This window comes from Dryas octopetala, chromosome 1, assembly GCF_963921425.1.
Source record: "Dryas octopetala chromosome 1, drDryOcto1.1, whole genome shotgun sequence".
In the NCBI taxonomy this organism is placed as follows: Eukaryota; Viridiplantae; Streptophyta; class Magnoliopsida; order Rosales; family Rosaceae; genus Dryas; species Dryas octopetala.
In genome coordinates, this window is record NC_141366.1 from 20,821,051 (window position 1) to 20,842,654 (window position 21,604).

Genomic DNA, 21,604 nt, shown 5'->3' on the forward strand with positions numbered 1-21,604 from the left:
TTTAAAAGTCAAGTCAACGCACTACATCAGCGCCATGTAGGCAATTAACTAACTTCCTAATGGCTAGACTAACAGATGTATTCAGGTGACGAGATATCATAATTAGAGTATTCTATTGCAACTTTTTGATCTTGAGGTACCAAAGTAAAAAGTGGTGTATAGTTAGGAAGATGTTGGTTACAAATGCACGCATATGGATTTGCCGAGCGCTCGGTGGTGCTTTATCGAGCGATCGGGGGAACTTGCCGAGCATGCGGTGGACAGTTTTAGTTTTTACTTAAATTTTGAGTCAACTGAGTTTAACTTAACTTTCTTTCTCATTTTGAGTTTTCTAATTAAAGCACCCTAACTATTAAGCCTTATATATAACTTGATATATTCGATTACTTTTTGTGTCTAAATATTTTTTATTTTATTTTTATAAGTGGATACATTATGTCAAAATATGATTTGCTTGCAGTAAGGAATGAATCCTTATCTACAAGCATATAATATCATATAGTAATAAAATGTGATATGAAGGAAAACCTGGGACGACTAAATTAAAGTCTCTGTCTTGTGGATACTATGTTGCAGCATCTTGTACCAGTCGGTGTGCACGAGCGCGCGCACACTGACACACACGTACACTGGGCTTGGTCATGATGAAAGATGTAAGATATGGACTTGATGTGCTATATGATTCCAGTTGTATCTCTCTTATTTTCTCTTCTTTATTTTGCTTTTCAAAGTTGTATCTCAGTCTCTGTGTCTCTCTCTGGGTGCATTGTCCATGTATGGCTAAATTATGACGCACAAAGAGTGATATTCTAAAAAATATAGTAAGGAATAATTAGTTAATCTGTAACTTACTAACTAGTTTTTGTTTTAGTGATTCTACAGTGAGTAAATTTCAAGTTCAAATCCTCCCCAATTTCAGTAATAATCTACAATTCATTTTGATATGCATTTTCATCTTTTTATCAATATATAATTTTACGATCACAAAATTAAATTTTCTTCATTCCAAATAAAAAAATCTTTATTAAAAGATATAGCAGTATAAATGTAACATCTTTTTTATTAGAAATAAATAAGAATAAGGGTAGATTCAAATTTGAATAAATGAAATGCCTAAATATGTCTATACTCTTGAACTATGTCTTGTTTTTCATTTTGCCCTCCTAAAACTCATTTTCACTCATTTTGCCTTCAAAATTTTATCTCGTGTTTAAATTGCTTCATTTTGTCAATTAATCTGTCATTTTATCAATTAATCAAACTAATAGCACTTATGTGACAAAATTTTGTTGGGCATCATGTACTCATGTCAGCTTGGTTAACAGGAAGGATAATAGACTCGATAGAGTTAGACAATTTAAATACGATGCGTAGTTTAGAGAGTGAAGCAAGGAAAAACAAATTTTGGTAAGCATATATAGTGAAACACTAGTTCGAGGCATAGGCATAATTAAGCATAAATGAAGAGGGTTGCTATATGCACACCTCATATCCTCTCATTACACACCCATTTCTCATTGCACACCCTTTCACCTTTTTAATTTTTATAATTTCTCATCATTTAACACCCTAACATTTCCAAAAAAATCTACACCTCATAAAAAAAAAGCCTAAGACCCAACCCACCCCCTCTGTCGGCCAGTTGCCGACGCGCCTCCTCTCTCTCTCTCTCTCTCTCTCTCTCTCTCTCTCTCTCTCTCTCTCTCTCTCTCTCTCTCTCTCTCTCTCTCTCTCTCTCTCTCTCGCTTTCTTTCTTTTTCTCTCTTCCTTCTCCCTCTCTTTCTTCCTTTTTATCTCTCTTCCATCCCTCCCTCTAATTCGCACCGTTCCTGCTGGACAAAAGGGGAGGCCGGCGACCATAATGGCCTCCCTTTCTGTCAGACAGGGAGGGTGAGAAGACAGAGAGAAAAGGCAAAGAAAGAGAAAGAGAAAGAGGGGGATAAGGGGTGGTGGAGTCTAACCTCCGGCATCAGTGGCGATCAAGCTCCATGGCAGTGGCATGGAGGGAGGGTTCGGATCAAATGGTGGCTGTTTCTTTTTAAAAATAAAAATAAAAATAAATTTGTCCTCTATGGTTTTTTTGTATTGGGAAAAATTTGTTATTTTACAAATTAATTTAGAGGAGTGTGTAATGAAAAAATATGAGGTGTGCATATAACAGTCCTCTAAATGAAACACTAGTTCTACGTCATTTAAGGGAATAAATTTGAGTACCCTAAAACAGTACTTTCTTTATTGTGTGGGTATTTGTGTTGCATGTTGTTGCTTTTGTGCACCTCACCCTTATAGGGATCTTGATTTTGACGTGGGACTCCACTGAAGAAAGTTTCATTTCCTGAACATTTAAAACATGAAGTAAAGACAGAAGGAATGAAATTCTGCTAATTAAGGCATTCTCAAGCTGGGAAAGTCTCCTGGCCTTTTGTATAAAAGGTTAAGAAAGGTGAATTTTGAGATGGGTCTAGTAAGAACCTTCCCAAAATAACCATGCATTCACACATGAAGTTACCAATTTAAGAGTTATTTTAAGGTCTAGATCGAGCTTGGGGTATAAAGCAACTCCACCACCACCACAAAGCCATAAATTTAGACTGGTAGTGGTGAGGAGTCATTTCAATAAAGAGATTCACTTGGGGTCATTTCTCTTCTTAAATAGCAATGGGACAAAGTGGGTTGCTATATACAGAATCCTTAACACTCTTTCTTTTCCCATATTCCACTCTGGGCTTGCATTTGATAATGTTTATTACTCATTTTTGCACTACTTTTTTAATTTTTAGCATATATCTTTTCCTTATGATTCTGCCAATATTAATTCTCTTTTCCACTTCTCCTAGCACATATATGTATTTCACACTCTACGTACAGCAGCGCTAGCTATGATGCTTTTGATTAGATTGGTAGATTATTTTTGTCTCTGCAACAATAATTTGGCTTTAGTGGCTAGCTAGTATTTATTATAAGCAATGATATATATGATATATAAAAATGTTGCTAATGGATGTCCACAACAGCAAATTTACCATATACAAATGCCACAAGAAAAAAAAAATGAAAATTTAGATTAAATTTTTGAATGAGATTTTTTTTTTTTCCAGCAAAAGCAAGCATCCATGTTTTTTCTAGTTAAGCTACTAAGCTAACCCACCTAAGTTTATATTAGGTACTAAATTTTATTGCTAGTTGAGCCCTTGATTGCGCCACTTGGTAAGATATGTGGAGACCATGGATTGCCATGTTTCCGCCACGTCATGACTAACACATCATCATCATCCGCCATATCAGGGATAACTGTCATATCATCATTACCCGCCACATCATTATTGTCTGCCACACCATCTTCATGTACCAAGTCATCTTGAAAAATATGAAATATTAAGCAGCATTAATAAGAATTAAACAGATTTGCATGCTCTCTTAAGCTAAGCTAGCTAATTTCCTTATCTAGCTAAGCTTTTTATTATATAATGTTATGTGTCTATTATAAAATTTTATGGTCTACAATAATTTAGGAAGGAGTATAAATTGAAAAAAAAAAACGTGAGGTTAACAATTTGGATATATTGGGCTTTTTCTTTGGATTATTAGGCCTCTTCACCTTGGCTGCCCTAATTTTTCTTTTCTCTGTAAGCTGTCTCTCATATATTTTGAAAACCATATGCTTTCTTCTTCATCTCACATTGCAGTTGCCCTTAATTTTGGATGAAGTATCAGAATAAATTTTTAGAGACAACAAGTGTGGAGACTGGAGAGGTCTTTTTCTCTACAAATTTATATTTCAAGATTGAAAGTTTTCAATATGTTTAAAAATCTTTCATTAATCTGCTCATAAATTTCAAAACCCAATTACTGAAATTCGAGTTCTAATTACTTTTTTGAAATCAAATTCAAGAAAAATAGAATGATTCTATACGAAGACCTATACTCCACTCTTATTGCCTCTCAAAATTTGTTCTGATAAGCAATAAGCAATGGACTTTACATATATATGAGAGACAGCTTACTGAGAAAGGAAAAACCATGGCAGCCAAGGGTTCTACGTAGGAGAAGAATTCATCAGGAAAAAAAGTCCACATTTTCCTCTATAGTGCGTTTGGATGAAGTAATTTGAAATTACTAAGGAATTCACAAATGACGGAATTTAAAACGATGTGATTTAAAATTTTAGAATATGTAAATTCTCTTGTTTGGATAACATATAAACATAATGGAGTTTAAATAAGGAATTTATGGTAGTTTTAATTTTTGATGCATCAATTCAAAAAAGTGATGGTGATGGTGGCAACAATTAATAAAAATGATGTTTATAGTGAGTTGACCATATTGGTAGGGGTAATGGCCCACAAGCGGTGGGAGAAATGGTGGTGGCTAAAATTGGGGTGTTGGCGGTGGCGGTGGCGATGGTGGTGGTGGTGGTGGTGGTGTTGGAAATGGCGGTGATGGTGGTGGCGGCGGTGACGGTGGTGGCGGCGGTGACGGTGATGGTGATTGTGGTAGTGGTGGTGGTGATGGTGATGGCGGTGGTGGCGTTCTTGGTGTTGGTGTTGGTGTTGGTGGTGGTGGCGGCAGCGGCAGCGGCAGCGGGGGTGGTGGCGGGGGTGGCGGGGGTGGTGGTGTTAGTGGTGGTGACGTTGGCAGCAGTGATAGTAGTGTCAACATGGTCGACACGACTTATTTTTCTTTTGTAAAAATTGGAATTTTGAAAATGACACCAATTTAGGTGGAATTTAAAGTTGGAATTTACAGCCTTCAAATCCCAAGTTTTTTTCCACCTAGAATTTACAAAACTCTGTATTTATTGACCCAAACAAAGAAATTAGAGCATGTAATTTCTTAAATGCTGAGTTTTGTTTAAATTCCGAGTTTTTTTCCTCCATCCAAACACACCATTATTGTTTATAAATTATTTTTTTCTAAAGTTAAAGATTCACGTTTCACAATTTAATTAAAAAACAAAGTCCTCAATTATTGTAGACCATACAATCTTATAATAGACACATGACATCTTAAAATAAAAAATTTAGCTAAATTAGGAGATTAGCTAGGTTAAGAGAGGATCCGGATCCGAATTAAACAACTCACCTCAAAGTTTGAAAGACACTACAAACCACTTGCCCTAACCTCCTTTTGCATAAATTACAAGTCGAATAATATTTATACTTGAAATATAATCTCAATTTCTTATTTTTCTAATTGCAATTAATTTTGACTCCAATTCGTGCTCGATTTGTACAAAAATAATCACGGTCTTGAGATCTCCACAAATAGACATATTTTAAGTCATAAAAGTTTATTTTCTTGACCAACTTTAAGTTGTGACACAGCATAGGTGATGAATCACAACACACACACACACAAACCCTAGACTTTTTGATTCTCTAGATTGAAAATACCAAGAACAAAGGGGTCTATAACTTGTTGATCCGAAGATTGCCAAGTTAATAAAGGGTTTAGAGAAAAGTCTAGGGTTCGTTTGGTAACGTTTTACAGAACAATTTTCTAAAAACTGTATTGTAAAATGAAAATGACAAATTAAATTTTGCAATATCAAAATATGAGAAGGCGTCTGGTAACGTAATTGAAAAATAATTTTATAAAACAAAAATAACGAAAACACATTTGATATTAACTAATTATTACAACCAAATAATTATATTCACAAAAAAATATTAATTATAAATTATTATTAACCAATTTCATAAAATAATTAAAAAAGATAGAAGTTTAATAAAACCCAACCCACCTCGGTCGACGCGACTACCTGGAAATGGAAGAGTTGTTGGTGGCCGTGTTATTCATGGAGACAAGACTGCAAGCACCTATGATCTAGTTGAACGGATGTATTTTCTCTATATAAGAGTTGTTAAGGCTCATGATCTTCCTACTATGGATGTTACGAGGAGTCTTGATCCGTTTATTGAAGCGAGAATTGAAAATTATAGAGGAATTACAAAGCATATATTTTGAGAAGTAGCAAAACCCAGTATGGAATCAAAGAAACAGGTGCAAGCATCTGTACCTAGAACCCGCCAGCGAGTCCCGACATCAACATCCCAAAGAGACAGAGATGGATAGATAGAAAGAGAAATAGATAGAGAGAGAGAGAGAGAGAAAGAAAGAGAGAGAAAGAAATAAAGAAATAGAGGAATAGAGGAGAGATGAGTGAGGTGGCAGCAGCGGCGAGTAGGGCTGCCGCTGGAGGTGGGTCTGGTTGGGTGGGGAGGAGGTGCAGATCGCATGTTTTTTTTTTTTTTTAGTTGTAATTTTTTTTATTTGTATCTCGTGTTCTCTATGTTTTCTAAATTCTAAAAACATCATTTAGTTGTTTTCTGAAAATGATGTTTTCTGAATTTACACTGTAAACTGAAAATTCTATTTTGTGTTTTTCAAAAACTGTTTTCTCAATATGGCAACCAAACACATTTTTGTCATTTTTTTAATTTGTAAAACATTACCAAACGCACCCCTATATTTTCATTAATCTTCCAAAAATTGAGATTACAGCTGGTAAAAGATGTTTAAATACAACCAAACCCTAGGTAACTCCCGAAAGGACATAAATGGTAAGTTCAACAGCCAAATTAAATACTGAAAAACTTTAAATGCGATTTTGGCCAAAATCCACCTTAGCTCATTGCCTATGACAATGAATTGGATTCGCCTCATTGTTCCCTTTCCAAAAAGGTATTGTGCGCAAAAATCAAACATCGGGAGCCTAATGGCCAGATTTGCAACTATCACTTCGAAGCCAATACTCATGCGCGATGCGTGCTGCATCAGGTTGGTTCTTACAATTACTGATTTTTTTTAATGACTACCTAACAGTCACCAATATAACTCTGTTACAATTAAGGTGTTGACATTTATCAAATATGATTTAGGGTTTAGGGTATAGAGTCAATTACTTTAGTTTAGGGTATATTAGGGTTTAAGAGTGTTTAGGCTCAAAAGGGTTGGGTATAGTAAGGTTCAAAAACATAAGTTATGGTAAGGTTTAAGGTTTACTGAATAAAGATTGATGTAACCATGACCAAGCCACATTGGTGATTGAGTTGTATTGGTGTTGTATAGTCATATTAATTGGGATTTATAATAGTTTAGGGCTTAGAGTAGTTTAGGTTTATGGCTAAAAGGGTTATTGATTTTTTTTTTTTTATTGCTATTAGGTATTGATAGCTAACTATATGGATTTGATTGCAAAAATTGTAACTACAGTAGCTAAAATTTTCAATCTTGGGATAACTTTAACAAAAACTCAAAATTTTGCAATTTGGGGATAAATTATTCATTTATTTAAAGAAAAACTTTATTGGGGATTTACGACTATCTTAGGTTTCTATAGCTAATTTTAATTTTAATTTTTGTATTTATTGCTAAAGAGATTGAGGCCCACAAAATTTTTAAGAGTTAAATGCGGAGTTTTGAAACCACAAAGACTAAATTTATTTTTACAGTAAAACACAAGCCGAGACCAAAATTATTCTTTTGCCACGAAAAAAAAATAGTGCCTAATTTTAAACACCCTACTCACCAAAAAAATTTGTCTAAACCCCCACCCATCTATAAACTCTTTCAAAACCCCCTAAAACTTATAATCCTAAATTACCCTTCTGACGCATGCTGACGCGCGCTGACGCATGCTGACGCGCGCTGACGCATGCTGACGCATGCTGACGTCACTGTAACTGTATTTTGGTGAAACTGTTTTTTTTTTTTTTTTTTTTTTTTGCTAAAACTCAATATTTCACTAAAACTAAAATCAAACACTGAAATTGAATTTCATTACACTAAAAATGAATTTAAAAAATTCAGTTACACTGAAACTGAATTTCAAAAATTCAGTTACACTGAAACTGAATTTCAAGAATTCAATTACACTGAAACTGAATTTCAAGAATTCAATTACACTGAAACTGAATTTCAGATACACTAAATTGAAGAATTCAGTTATGAATTCACTTACTGAAACTGAATTAAGTGATAAAACAATTACACCTCGACTAAAATGCAATTACACCTTAATTAAAAAACAATTACACCTTTACTAAAACAATTACACTTCACTAAAACAGTTACACCTTTACTGAATTCCGTTTCACTAAAAAGAACACAGCAACCTTATCCAAAAAAAAACCAACAATACAACAAGTCATTGAGATGAGAGGAGTAGCCAACAATACAACGTCGTCCGATCACCTCACACGCGACGAGTACACGACAGTCGCCATTGCCTCGATCTGTTTCTACCTGCAAATTTGATTCATCATATTTCAGAACCATAATTTCATTCAAAGTTCATTTAAAACTCATGTTTCACGAACTGAAACTGTTTCAAGAACTGAAACTGTTTCACGAACTGAAACTGTTTAATCAATAAATTAAGTAAATTTGTATATACTTATAAATCAATTAAAAAACTCACATTTCTATCCGATTAACATAATTAAGCTAGAACTGAATTTGGGGTGAAACTGAATTTTCAGAAAGTGAAACTAAATTTTCTAGAACTGAAACTGAATTTACACAGTTACACTAATTAAGCTAGAAACTGAAACTGAATTTGTTGAATTCAGTTGCACTTTTTAATCGCCGAGGTACCTGTTTAAGACCAGACAGTTCAACAAATCAAACAGGGTTCATAAAATTGATCGTTCAACGGCCGAGTCGGGCGGTGACCACCACACACGGTGGCTGCCCAGCCCCAATCAACACACAGAAAATTACAGAACTCACCCAAAAATATTCTCGGACCTCGAATTGAGCTTTTAGGGTCGGTTGGATGATCGGTGGGCACCACCGTGTTCGTCGCGAGGAGAGGAAGCTATTGGTGCCAGAGTTAGACCGCGACGCTACCGGAAAATGGAGATCGCCGGCGGAGGCTTCGCTGCTGTTTGGCGTCGTTCCATCGCCGTCGAGGGTCGGTTGGATGATCGGTGGGCGCCACCGTGTTCGTCGCGAAGAGAGGAAGCTATTGGTGCCAGAGTTAGACCGCGACGCTACCGGAAAATGAAGATCGCCGGCGGAGGCTTCGCTGCTGTTTGGCGTCGTTCCATCGCCGTCGAGGGTCGGTTGGATGATCGGTGGGCACCACCGTGTTCGTCGCGACGAGAGGAAGCCATCCATGGCGGTCCGGCACCTCGTCGTCGCCGGAACTGGCAGATCTCCGGTGGGGAGCTCGGGTCTGCCTAGACCCGATCCGGTGTCGACGTTCAGTTTCGCGGAGAGTGGAGGGCAGGGAGAGGATGAGGGGGGAGAGGTGAGCGTGATGGGACTGGTATCGCCGGCAACCGTCGCCGGACGGCGGCGCACGCGCCGACGACAACCGCGGGGGAGAGAGAGAGAGAGAGAGAGAGAGAGAGAGAGAGAGAGAAAGCACGCACAGAGAGAGAAATTTCAGAAATGTGGGCTTGATATTTTTTTGGAGGGTTATAATTGGAAAAAAAAGGGTAAAACTGGAAAATTAAAAGATGGGGAGTCAAACTTGACTGGGTATTAGTTGACTAGGGGGTTTAGGAAAATATTAAGTGTAAGATTGGGGGTTATAGGAGAGGTAGATTTTGGGTGGAGGTTATGAAAGATTTTATCTCTAACTAGGGGGTTTATAATTATTAACATAAAAAAAAAAAGGGCAAAACAACTAGAAAATAGAACTACAAATTTGGCCTTCAAAATAACACCAATGGATAATAACGGTGGTAAGATTTTTCGAGATGCCAAGTCAGGTAATTTGGTTTAATCTTGGTTTGATACCAGCTCTTGATCAACAATTATAAGAGCATGACTGGGGGATTCGGGGATGTTACCCAAAGGTACTCCGATGAAGTCAGATTCCATTTAACATTGTCTTGAAAATTCAATAAATTTTCCGAATTCCAGCTTATCTGGTCTTAATTACCTCATCAGACTGTGTCTGCCCTGTTATACTTGTAGGTGCAGTTTGACTTGACACCCAATAAAGGAGGGCTATGCCTTCATCAATAATGTGTCAACATGATTTGGACTTTATGGGGTCATTCGGTTTTATGCAATGAACCCGACCTTATCGGCCTTTGTCTTGGACAAAATAAGTTTAGTTGGCTTTCCACCTGCAAGCCTCTTGGGCCCAAAGTCCATCTTGTCCAGTGCCACGTGGCCAAACCAATAAAGTTTTTTTTTTTTTTTTTTTGTCTAATAAACCAATAAGGTAAAATCTCATAAACCCTTCCATTGCAGAGCGGGAAGGTTCAGTTTCCAAATTTGTACCATGACAAGTACAACCACTCCAGGTCCTCTTCCCTTCATGCTTGTGACCCAAACCCTCCCAATGCTTGAGAAATGTAAAACCATGTCTGAACTCCGCCAACTTCACGCCCACATAATCAAAACAAACCTCGTCAGTCACACATTCATCATAACCAAACTCATCTCCTCCTTTTGTTCTCTCTCTGCAGGTAGCCTAGACCACGCTTTGTCTGTCTTTCATCGAGTCCAAGACCCCAATCCCTTCGCATTTTTCTCACTCATAAAGGATGTTTCTGACAGTTCAAATTCATTGCAAGCTGTAGTCCTCTATGCTCATATGCTTTCTTCTTTGGAAAAATTGGATGGGGTCGAGTTTTCTCTCCCTGCTGTACTAAAAGCGTGCGGCAAGTCACGTGCTTTGGAGGAGGGGCAGCAAGTTCACGGCCATATCTTGAAAACCCAGTTATTGTTCGATCCGTATGTGTCGAATTCGTTGGTTAGGATGTACTCGGAGCTGGGAGAGATCGAGTTGGCCAAGAGGGTTTTTGATGGAATGCCTGAAAGAGACGTGATTTCTTGGAATTCACTGATTACAGGTTGTTTGAGGATGGGGGAGATTGAGTTGGCTCAGGGACTTTTCAATAAGAATCCGGAAAGGGATATGGTTTCATGTAATGCAATGATTGATGGGTATGGCAAGTATGGGAAGTGTGAGCTTGCTGAGGAGGTATTTAGGACAATGAATCATAAAGATGTGGTTACTTGGACATCAATGATTTCAGCATATGTATTCAATCACCGTCCGAAGGAAGCTTTGGGTTTGTTTAGGGAAATGTTGAATTTCGGCATTCGACCTGATCCCCCTGCCCTTGTTAGTGTTCTCTCCGCCATTGCTGACTTGGGTTTTGTTGAGGAAGGCAAGTGGATACATACTTACATTTCTACAAATAAGATTAAGTTGAGTTCTGGGTTTATTGCATCAGCTCTTATAGACATGTATGCTAAGTGTGGGCATATAGAAAATGCCTACCATGTCTTCAAAAATGTATCTCATTATAAAAACATTGGGGACTGGAATTGTATGATCTCTGGCCTTGCAACGCATGGCCTTGGTCAAGAAGCTCTGGAGATTTTCCTTGACATGAAAAGAAAAGAAATTGAGTCCGATGAGATCACTTTCTTGGGACTTCTAAGTGCTTGTAACCATGGAGGTCTAGTTGATGAGGGTCAATTCTGTTTCAAACTCATGCAGGAGAAGTACAAAATTGTTCCTAACATTCCGCATTATGGGTGCATTATTGATCTCTTAGGTAGAGCAGGGCACTTAGAGGATGCCGTCAAGGTTATCCAGAACATGCCCATGGAGGCTGATGTTATAGTTTGGAAGGCTCTTCTCAGCGCTTGCACGAGGCATGGTGATGTTGCACTTGGGGAAAGTGCTGCCCTCCAGGCCATAGAGTTGGCCCCAGAAGACTCAAGTTGTTACATTCTCCTCTCGAATCTTTATGCCAAAGTCGGGAGATGGGACGATGTGGGCAAGGTTAGATTGATGATGAAGCAGAGGGGAGTGAGAAAGATTCCAGGATCCAGTTCAATCCTTGTCAATGGGAAGGTTCATGAATTCCTTGTGGGCAAGGAAATGGATGTTAAATATGGTGTTGAGGTTCTTTCCAAGATAGAGGAGGTGGTCTCTAGGTTGAAATTGGAAGGATATAAACCTGACCTGACTCAAGTTCTTCTGGATATTGAAGAGGAGAGCAAAGAGACCTCACTTGCTCTTCACAGTGAGAAGATGGCACTTGCATTTGGACTAATAAACACAAACAAGGGTGCTTCTATTCATATAGTGAAGAACTTAAGGGTTTGCTGTGATTGCCATTCCTTTATTAAACTTGTTTCTGGGTTTTACAACCGCAGAATTGTTGTGAGAGACCAAAATCGATTCCATCAATTTGAGAATGGTTCCTGCTCCTGCAAAGACTTTTGGTAGTGTAGTTTTAGTTAGCATATAAGCAATATTCACTCAATACTATATGGTTCATGTATCTAATTCATGAGGCAGACACATGCAGCCTGCAATGCCATCAAAAGGAAATGTAATTTTTCTATATAGTGTTGTGAATTTTTTATAGATGGTAGTGTGATTATTGTTAAAATGTATAATTAAAAGAAATGAAAAGGAGTAAGATAAAACAAAATAAGTTGTTCAGCCATTGTGTGAGAACATTAAAACAGAACCCATTTTCGTAATGAAAATCATCATAAATATGATAGTGAATTAGCTTAAAGCATTAAAGTTTGAGTTACAAATCCAAGCAAAAGTTGTATTTAATTTTCGGTCCCAAGCAGAGGCTGTTGTTATTTAATTTATTATAATGATGTCGTTCAAGTATTCGAATACCCTAGTAGGGCATTCAAATGCTTACTTTTTTTATTTTTGAATTAGATTGTAATTATTATAAGTTACATTTGGGGTTTATAATTTTAGTAAGATTTAGTATTATTTTTGAGGATTAGGGTTTAAAATATAGAATTTTGAGTTATTAATCCTCAATCGTTTAGACTAAATCATAAAATGGTCCACTTAAAATGGATTAAGTTAAATGAATTAAGTTGTTCTCTTCTTAAAGTATTGATCTATTTTGTGCATGATCTCGTGAAAAATTTAATAGTAGGTTGTTCAAAAGTTAAAACTGATATAGTAATCACGTAACTTTACTTGTAAGTTCTAACCTCCCACTGTGGTCCACAACATTCTCTTCCATAACATTATTGTAAATTAATTGTGGAGACATATCTTATCCAAATTCAAAATCAGGAGTGGAAAGCCTTTAAATGCATGTTGTTCAGTTGTGCACGTTTCTTCTTTACCCTGTTTCCAGTGTCACTCACTAATTCATGTGATTTTGTGGTTCACGTTCTCTTGCGGGTCTTCTTTATTTGTCTGTACTTGTGACTGCTGTGCTTGTTGTTAGTGGGAAGTGGTAGGTGGGATGAGCAAGAACAGAGCCAAACCCATTTCTTCCAAACTTTCCTTGGGTGTGTTTTTTGCTTCTTCCATGTGTTTGGGGATTACTAATTTAATTCTTTTTGTCTTTCTAATTGTTTCGATATTCACTTGCTAGGTGGGTTGAGCAAGAAGGTCTCAGCTTCCTCAGCCAGGGATCTCACACCAGAAGGACCAGAACGAGACCCACTTCTTTTCAGCTTTTTCAGGTGGGTTTCTTGATTCTTCCCTTTTCTCTTGATCCTTTCTAGTGTGTTGTCATAGTTTTCAGAAATTCTGATTTTCATGGACTTGAACAATTTTGTATTTCAAGAACTGACCTGGTATTTTTAGCAGCTAATTGTTCAAAAATTGAGTTGCATTCTTTTGAATTAAGCAGTTATGTAATATATGTTAGGAATACATTCTATCTTGAGAGAGTTCTAATTATATGAATTGAACTCATATAACTAGAGAAAATCAGTTGATCCTTATCATTATTTGTTATATTATTGTGTCACTAACATGGTAGATTCTAATTCTGTGGTACTATTTAATTTCTTCCAGCAATGTTTGCACCAATAGCAGTAGCCTTGACAGTGGGATTTCTAGGGTGGGCTTATCAGGCATTAAAGCCTCCCCCTCCTAAAATTTGTGGATCACCTGGCGGTCCTCCGGTAACTTCACCAAGAGTGAAACTCAGTGATGGTAGGCATTTGGCCTACAGGGAGCTTGGAGTTCCAAAAGAAGAGGCTAAACACAAGATCATCATCATTCATGGCTTTGACAGTTCCAAAGATTTGAATTTACCTGTCACACAAGTATGAACTAACTTTGCTTTTAAATCCATGCATGCCTTGTTATAACATATAACTATTTCCAATGGGATGGATATGCAGCAACACTGAGCTGATATGTTGGATAGCTAAATAGGAGCACTTAATTTATGTTTCCATGGAATATTAGGAAAAGAAATTACATTTCTTTTGTTGTTTACTGTTATTTAAGTTATAAAGTAGAAATTAATTCAAAATTCTTGGAGTTGAATGCCAATATTGAACTTATCTCTGGTCTTCTATTTGCCCAATTTGGAAGATGCATCAGGTCTAAATGTTTACATTCTATTGCATCATTACTGTAACTCACTCTGATCCCCACTTTGATAGAAGTGGAATGCCTTCCAGTAGGTTCTCTTAAATTCACTGTGAAACATTGTTAACTTCTGAATATGTATTGATTGTCAGGAACTTATTGAGGAGTTAGGGATATATTTCCTGTTCTTCGACAGAGCTGGTTATGGAGAGAGTGATCCGTATCCACAACGCTCTGTGAAGAGTGAAGCATTTGATATTCAAGAACTAGCTGACAAGTTGCAGATTGGGTCTAAGTTTTATGTAATTGGAGTCTCAATGGGAGGCTACCCTGTCTGGAGTTGCTTGAAATACATTCCGCACAGGCATGCTACTTAATTCAACAACCAAGCTATGTCACACCCCAACCTGGGAAATCCCCCAATTCTCGAGTTGAGGTGTGAATGACATTATTAACTCGAAAATTGGGGAATTTTCCCCGGTTGACACGTGATAGGGTACCTGATTTTCGTATTTTAGGAAAGCTTGCATCTTACATATTGTCCACACATCATTTGCAGATTGTCAGGAGCTTCCCTGGTAGTTCCTTTTGTTAACTACTGGTGGCCTGGGTTTCCTGCTAATCTATCCAGAGAGTCCCTTGGGAGGCTGCCCCTAAGAGACCGGTGGACTTTTCGCGTTGTACATTACACCCCTTGGTTGTGCCATTGGTGGATGACTCAAAAATGGTTCCATGCATTAAGTATCATGGCTGGAAATATGGGAATTTTCTGCCGCAAAGATTTAGAGATGTTGCCAAAAGTCTCAGAAGCTCTAAGTATTGGTCAGGTACTCAAATTTCCTCATTGTCTCACCACATTACTGAACATGTCATTTGCTTTTTGCCCTTTTGCAATTACATTGTGAGGTTTTGGAATATCTTTTAATGTTGAATAATTTTGTTGGTTTACCACTGTTCGCCCAAAAACTTAAATGGACGCAAGTCAAGAATTGTTTTAGATTCTAACACACATACATGCTTTTCGAAATTTGAATTTATAGCTTAGCGTTAGACTACCTGGGGTTTATTAAAGATTTTCCTTGCATCAAACCCAAAAGTGGGAGTGTGGTCTGCTTAGGGTATTTGTTTTAGTGGTACCAAGAAAGTGAGAGAAAATCACAGAGAAAAACTCCAAGTGTTTGGGAAAAATATGATTTTCATTAATTGAATAACTGATACACTGAGCCTTTTCTTTTATAGGCTTAACTTACAAAGGTCTAGTATAACAGACTCTACAACAAACTAACAAATGTGTGATGACTAGGCGAAGTGACACGTGGACAACTAGCTTATAGTCTATATCACCAATGCTATTTAAAAATCTCAACAAAAATCTTCTACAAGCTTCAGCAGCTTTCTAGGTTGATTAAATTGTCTAAACATATTTACATTCAATTTAGTTTTACTGAAACTACAGCTCTGAGGAGAACACTCTATTAATATAATTAACACTTAACTATAGTATATCATGTTACATGTTACTCTTCTAGTCATTGGTCATCTTACTCGAACGAAAAATGAGTTGAGATTATTCTTTTGGGATGTGCTAATTGTTATGTTGTAACCATCAGGAAAAGATCCGACAGCAAGGAAATCATGAATCCCTGTACCGAGACCTACTGGCCGGATATGGAAAATGGGAATTTGACCCCATGGACATGAACAATCCATTCCCTGACAATGAGGGTTCAGTTCACATTTGGCAAGGCTATGAAGATAAGATCATTCCTTATAAACTAAACCGTTATATCTCAGAGAAGCTTCCCTGGATTCAGTATCACGAAGTTTCTGATTACGGGCATTTGCTTATTTTTGAGAGTAATCTGTGTGAAGCCGTTTTAAAGGCACTTTTGCTTGGATAAGCTCCTATATATATTGTCATGTTGATACTTGATAAGTTGATAGTAGGCCTAATATGTAGTATGTTGTTGAATAAACTCTTGATGCTGTTTGCAGTAGCAAGTCTTTCTTGAATGCTGCAATGTGTATCACACAAAAGAAATTTCTGTAAAAGTCATGGTGTTAAATTGCAAAATAAGACTTTAACAGCCTACTTCTCTGGCACTTAGAATATAAAAACTGTAGCGTTTTGCCAGTAGAACAAAAAGGACAAAGGCAACATTTCTGTTTTCTTTGGTTACATGGGGGCCGAAGACCCAAAGGCTAGAAACAAACTAATATGGGCCGAGAGACCCCGGCCTAGGCCCAGATTAGTAGAATAGAGGGACGCAGGCCCAATAAACAATAAAGCCAAAACTTTTGACGTAGGCCCAACTAGGCACCTCTATTTAGGCTAGAAAGAGAAAAAAATAGCTTTTAATTATGAGATAGTCACCTGTCAACCTAGCAAATGAGTACTGTTACCATTATTAAATAGGTTCATTATCTTTAAATACCAAATTATAATGTTTTTTCATTTTAACTACTAAAACATTTATGTCATTTCACTTTAAGTACTAAATTTCAGTTTAGGTACCAACTTTAAAAAACATAGTTATATCGAACTGTGACTGTCTAACAGTCATAACTTTTTTATTGATTTGTTGTTTTTTCAATATTTGTAAGGCTTAAACTTTAATATTTAGTTTTTGGGTTATAGGATTTTATCTCCTAAACCTAAATCAAAAGTATGAAACCCTTAAAAATTTGGATTTTTTATAAATTTTAAATAGTCACAACTGTGACTGTTCGACAATTACAATTGTAACTGTTCAACAGTCACAACTGTATAACAAACTGATTTGTGACCTAATCCAAAATGTTTTACTCTAGGTTAGTACCTAAACTAAAAAAAATTAGTGTCTTACTGCTTTATTAAAAAATTATTGACATTTGGTATTTAATTCTAATTTTCTATTATTAAATTTATTCAGAAAATTATAATTTTTTTAAGGAAATTTAGAAAGTTATAAGGTTTGTTGACTTTAGGTAATAAATTTTTATTTTTATTTTTCATTTTAACTACTAAAATTTTGTGTCATTTTACTTTAGATACTAAATTTCAGTTCAAAGTTTCAATTTTGAAAAATATGGTTCTACGCTCGAAAAAATAAATATTTTTTTGTTACAAACTCAACTATGTGACTATACAATAGTACGTCACAACTTTTTTACTAAGACAGTCACAATTTAATTCATTTGTTATTTTTTCAGTGTTTATGAGGCTTAAGCTTTAATGTTTAATCTTTAGGTTGTAGGACTTCATCTCCAAATACAATCAAAAGATTTAAACTTTTATAAAGTTTAAATTTTTATGAGCTTCAACCTAGAGATTTATAAACTTCAACCAACTTTTTATAAACTTTAAATTTTTATGAACTTCAATCCTTATAAACTTTAAATTAACCCTTATAAAGTTTAAATTTTTATGAACTTCAGCTCCAAGTCATAATTGTGATTGTATAAAATTCATAAAAATTCAAAGTCACAATTGTAATAGGGCTTATGGTAACTCAACTATATCTCAAAGGTTTTTTTTGGCCGGTCATATCTCGAAGGTAATAGAGAGAAAAATACCAACTAGTTATTAGTGTAGTGATATTTTTTTTCATAATGTTGGAGATACATGTTTCAAATTCAATTTTTTTTTCCCTTAGTAACTATGTCGTCATTTATCTCCATTAAAAAAAAAAAACGAGGTTTCCTATTGGTTGTAGTTGAGGGTTTCAACTTTCAAGAATTTTCCCCTTATAAATAAGAGCTCCTATTCTCCTCCTTAAGCATTATCGTCTCCATAACGCTATGGCCGCAGACAGAGTACGGCCTCGCTTACCTGACCCAATTGTCCACCAAATCCTCCGACTAAGAAATGGAAAGGCGTCCAACTCCTTGCGCTGGATGGCACCTTTTGCAGAGATTTATCTGAAACATGAAATAGTAAATCTATGATTATGGGGATAAAAGACTAGCAGACTAGTAGTGTGCTTTACATCATTACGAAATAGCTACTAGAATGAAAAACTTGGAAGCAAAAGTTGTGCCTGGTGCTTTCTTCTTGATGTTTTTTTGATACATAGTAGGCTAGCTCCAAGAGAGAGATTTGAACTCAGACCTTCTTCTTCTTGATGTTTCAGTAATAATGTTGGAGCAGTACGTTTTGTTGAAGAAAGTTGGTATAGTTTGTTGAAGACAGGACTAAATCATTTTATAACTAGCTTGACTATAAATTAATTGTTTTCCTTAAGTAATTAATGGATGGAATAATATGACAGATGCTGAGCCATGAGAGTATGTTATAAATTAACTACTTCTTAAAGCATGGTTTGTGACATGGATTCCCTCCCCATTTCCCTAACCAGCCTCTCTTTGGGGCATTTTGTTAATTAAGCAACTTGTCCCCATCCCTCATGAAAACTTCAAAGACAAGCTGGGCATTCCTGGATGGAGAAGATGGTGAGTGGGGGCAACATTCTTCACTCGTCCCTCAATGGATCCGCCCCTGGTCACATGCTAGTCATGTTAGGACCGTTAGGTGATCAGTGAGAGCATGAGGGGTATACCCCATTTCGCACAAGTTTTTATCTCCTCTACTTATACTACTTTTCAGCTGCTTTATATATTTTTCTCAATCTTGGATTCTAGATATGGAAAGAATGCCAAATTTACAAATAAATTAATAAAATATTAAAAAATTTCATAATAGTCAAAATACAATTTAATTGGGTTCCGGGTCATAATGGTCACATGCAAATATTTGCTAATTACATAATAGTCAATGAGCTTAGCCCAATTTGAGTGGCCCTATAATATTCCTAGTATTAAATTACTATCATGCCCTATAATATTTTGACTCAATTTTAAAAATGGTGGTTGTGTAAAGTATAAAAACAGTAATTGTGTGACAGTTTTCAATTAAAAAAAGATAATTGTGTGATAGTTATCAATTAAAAAGAGTAATTATGTGACAATTACCAATTAAAAAATATAAAAATGGTAAATGTGTGACAGTCATCGACTGTCACACAGTTACTAATTAAAAAATGAATATGGTTATTGACTTATATGTAATTTTAAAAATTGAATATTGGTGATGTCAACAACATGCAAGCACAATGACTAAAATTCTTTTGGGATTCTTTTGTACTTAGATAAAGAATTTACTTTGATGACCCTGATTGATCTTCACATGGCATCTTCTTGTCTCAAAGAAAGTATGTGTTTGATCTTTTGACTGAAACAGGTATGCTGGCCTGTAAGCCTCTTGATACACCAATTGAACATAATCACAGACTGTTTGAAGGTTATGCTTCTTCTCCTACTGATAAGAGGAGATATCAGAGACTTGTAGGGAGATTAATCTATTTGGCTCATACTCATCCTAATATCGCGTATGCTATCAATGTGGCAAATCAGTTTATGCATGATTCCCCGAAAGTTACATATGGATGGGGTAGAGCATATTTTGAGGGACTTGAAGACTGCTCCTAGTAAAGGGTTATTGTTTGCAAAGCATGGTCGTCTGGATGTTATGGGATATACAGATGCTGACTGGGCTGGTTCCTCTGATGATAGAAGATCTACTGCTGGGTATTTTACTTTTGTTGGTGGAAATCTTGTTACTTGGAAAAGTAAGAAATAACAAGTGGTGTCAAGATCTAGTGTAGATGCTGAGTATAGAGGAATGGCTAATAGCATATGTGAACTCTTGTGGTTGAAGAGGTTGTTGACTGATTTGGGTTATAAACCTAAGGTTGCTATAAAGTTATTTTGTGATAATAAGTCAGCAATTGAAATTGCTCACAATCCAGTTCAACATGACAGAACAAAACATGTTGAGATTGATCGACACATTAAAGAGAAGTTGGAAGCTGGGATTGTTGATTTTTCGTTCGTGAATTATGAAGACCAATTAGCTAATGTTCTCACTAAAGCCGTATGTGGTAGAGTTTTTACTAGTGTCCTTACTAGTGTCCTTGGCAAGTTGGACATATATGACGTCTATGCACCAACTTGAAGAGGAGTGTTAGATTTCCTAGTTAGTTTGGGTTTATGTGTAATATTAGGAATTGTGGATTTACTTGTGTAATTACTCCTTAAGTAAATAGGAGAGTTTGTATGGTTGTATAAATACCCTTTTAAGAAATGAATAAAGGCATTAAGAATTTTAACCCTAAAACGTTCTTTAGCATGAATGGCCTGCCATTTAAACTCTCAGTTATTATATTGGTGATTTACAGTTTAGTCTATTTTATAGATCAAAGTAAAGTTACAAAATCTAAAGACTTGGAGCTCATAAATACACCAAAAGAACGAGAAATTAGTTTGTGTAACCGATACACTGCCAAGTGATGTAATTAATCCAACGTGTCATAATATATGTGAATGTTATAAATACTATATCTTACTAATATAAATATACCGTCCAATAATACCCTTATACGTTAGATTGGTTACACCACGTGTCGGTGTATTGGTTACAACCAATAATTTTTCAGAACGAGTTCCAAAAAACAAGATAACAAAATTGAATCTGATTGGGTTTTGGCATGCAGGAAGTGATGGATGAGCTGAGTGCATATATTGTAACATTTGATAGAGTTGGGTATGGTGAAACTGTAAAAATGATCCAAACCCAAAGCGCTCGTTAGAGGTGTATAATGGGCCGGGCCAGCCCATTTAAAGTGGGCTCGGCTCGTTAATAAGTGGGCCGAGTTGAGCCCGGCCCATACTGGGCCAATGTTTTCTATCCCGTTGGGCCGGCCCGGCCCGAGCCCATTTTGTGTTGGGCCGACTCGAGCCCGTTATGAGTTTGGGCCAGCCCGTTTATACTAGTATTTTTTAATTTTATTTTTTAAAAAATTTACTATTAGCCTTGTTTCAATTTTTTATTTTTATTTTGGTGGTGAAATTGGATAGAAAATAGAATAAAAGTAATAGAAAATTAAAAAATTTGATAAAAAATGGAATGACATCAAAGACTATTTGATTTATTAAACAATAATATAAACTTAAAATAATTAATCGGGCCGGGACGGCCCGACACGACCCATGATTGGGTGGGCCATGAGTCGAGTTGGGCTTAAGGTTTAAAATAATTGGGCCGGCCTAATCCGGCCCAATTATTAAATCGGCCGGCTCAAGCACGGCACAAAGCACAAATGAGCCGGCCCATTCCGGCCCACTGTACACCTCTAGATTTGATGAGGTAGTCACCCTAGCAAATGGTACTGGTATGTACGATTACTAAATTTATTCAATAAATCATATTGTTGACCAAATAATGTAAAAGTTTCATTTATTTAAGAGCAAATGACCATATTTTGGTCT

General features: G+C 36.3%; 2 protein-coding genes across 2 annotated transcripts; both read left to right on the plus strand.

Annotated features, from left to right (window-relative positions):
* Positions 1 to 9,679: 9,679 nt before the first annotated feature.
* Positions 9,680 to 13,450, plus strand: LOC147299033 (pentatricopeptide repeat-containing protein At1g08070, chloroplastic-like). The gene is made up of 4 exons (XM_086229265.1): positions 9,680 to 9,722; positions 10,431 to 12,082; positions 13,197 to 13,260; positions 13,347 to 13,450. The coding sequence occupies exons 1-4, from the start codon at positions 9,680 to 9,682 to the stop codon at positions 13,448 to 13,450; spliced, it is 1,863 nt and encodes a 620-aa protein (XP_086085391.1).
* Positions 13,115 to 16,391, plus strand: LOC147299034 (uncharacterized). Its single transcript, XM_086227781.1, has 6 exons — positions 13,115 to 13,260; positions 13,347 to 13,437; positions 13,775 to 14,028; positions 14,452 to 14,663; positions 14,859 to 15,126; positions 15,910 to 16,391. Exons 3-6 carry the CDS (start codon positions 13,777 to 13,779, stop codon positions 16,198 to 16,200), a joined length of 1,023 nt encoding a protein of 340 aa, XP_086083907.1. The 5' UTR covers positions 13,115 to 13,260; positions 13,347 to 13,437; positions 13,775 to 13,776; the 3' UTR covers positions 16,201 to 16,391.
* Positions 16,392 to 21,604: the final 5,213 nt, after the last annotated feature.

Coding starts and splice junctions, on each gene's coding strand:
- LOC147299033 (XM_086229265.1), top strand. CDS start 9,680: ATGGATAATAACGGTGGTAAGATTTTTCGAGATGCCAAGTCAG. Junction 9,723..10,430: donor TTTTCGAGATGCCAAGTCAG/GTAATTTGGTTT, acceptor CTCTCTCTGCAG/GTAGCCTAGACCACGCTTTG. Junction 13,261..13,346: donor TTCTTCCAAACTTTCCTTGG/GTGTGTTTTTTG, acceptor TTCACTTGCTAG/GTGGGTTGAGCAAGAAGGTC.
- LOC147299034 (XM_086227781.1), top strand. CDS start 13,777: ATGTTTGCACCAATAGCAGTAGCCTTGACAGTGGGATTTCTAGGGTGG. Junction 14,029..14,451: donor TGAATTTACCTGTCACACAA/GTATGAACTAAC, acceptor ATTGATTGTCAG/GAACTTATTGAGGAGTTAGG. Junction 15,127..15,909: donor AAGCTCTAAGTATTGGTCAG/GTACTCAAATTT, acceptor TGTAACCATCAG/GAAAAGATCCGACAGCAAGG.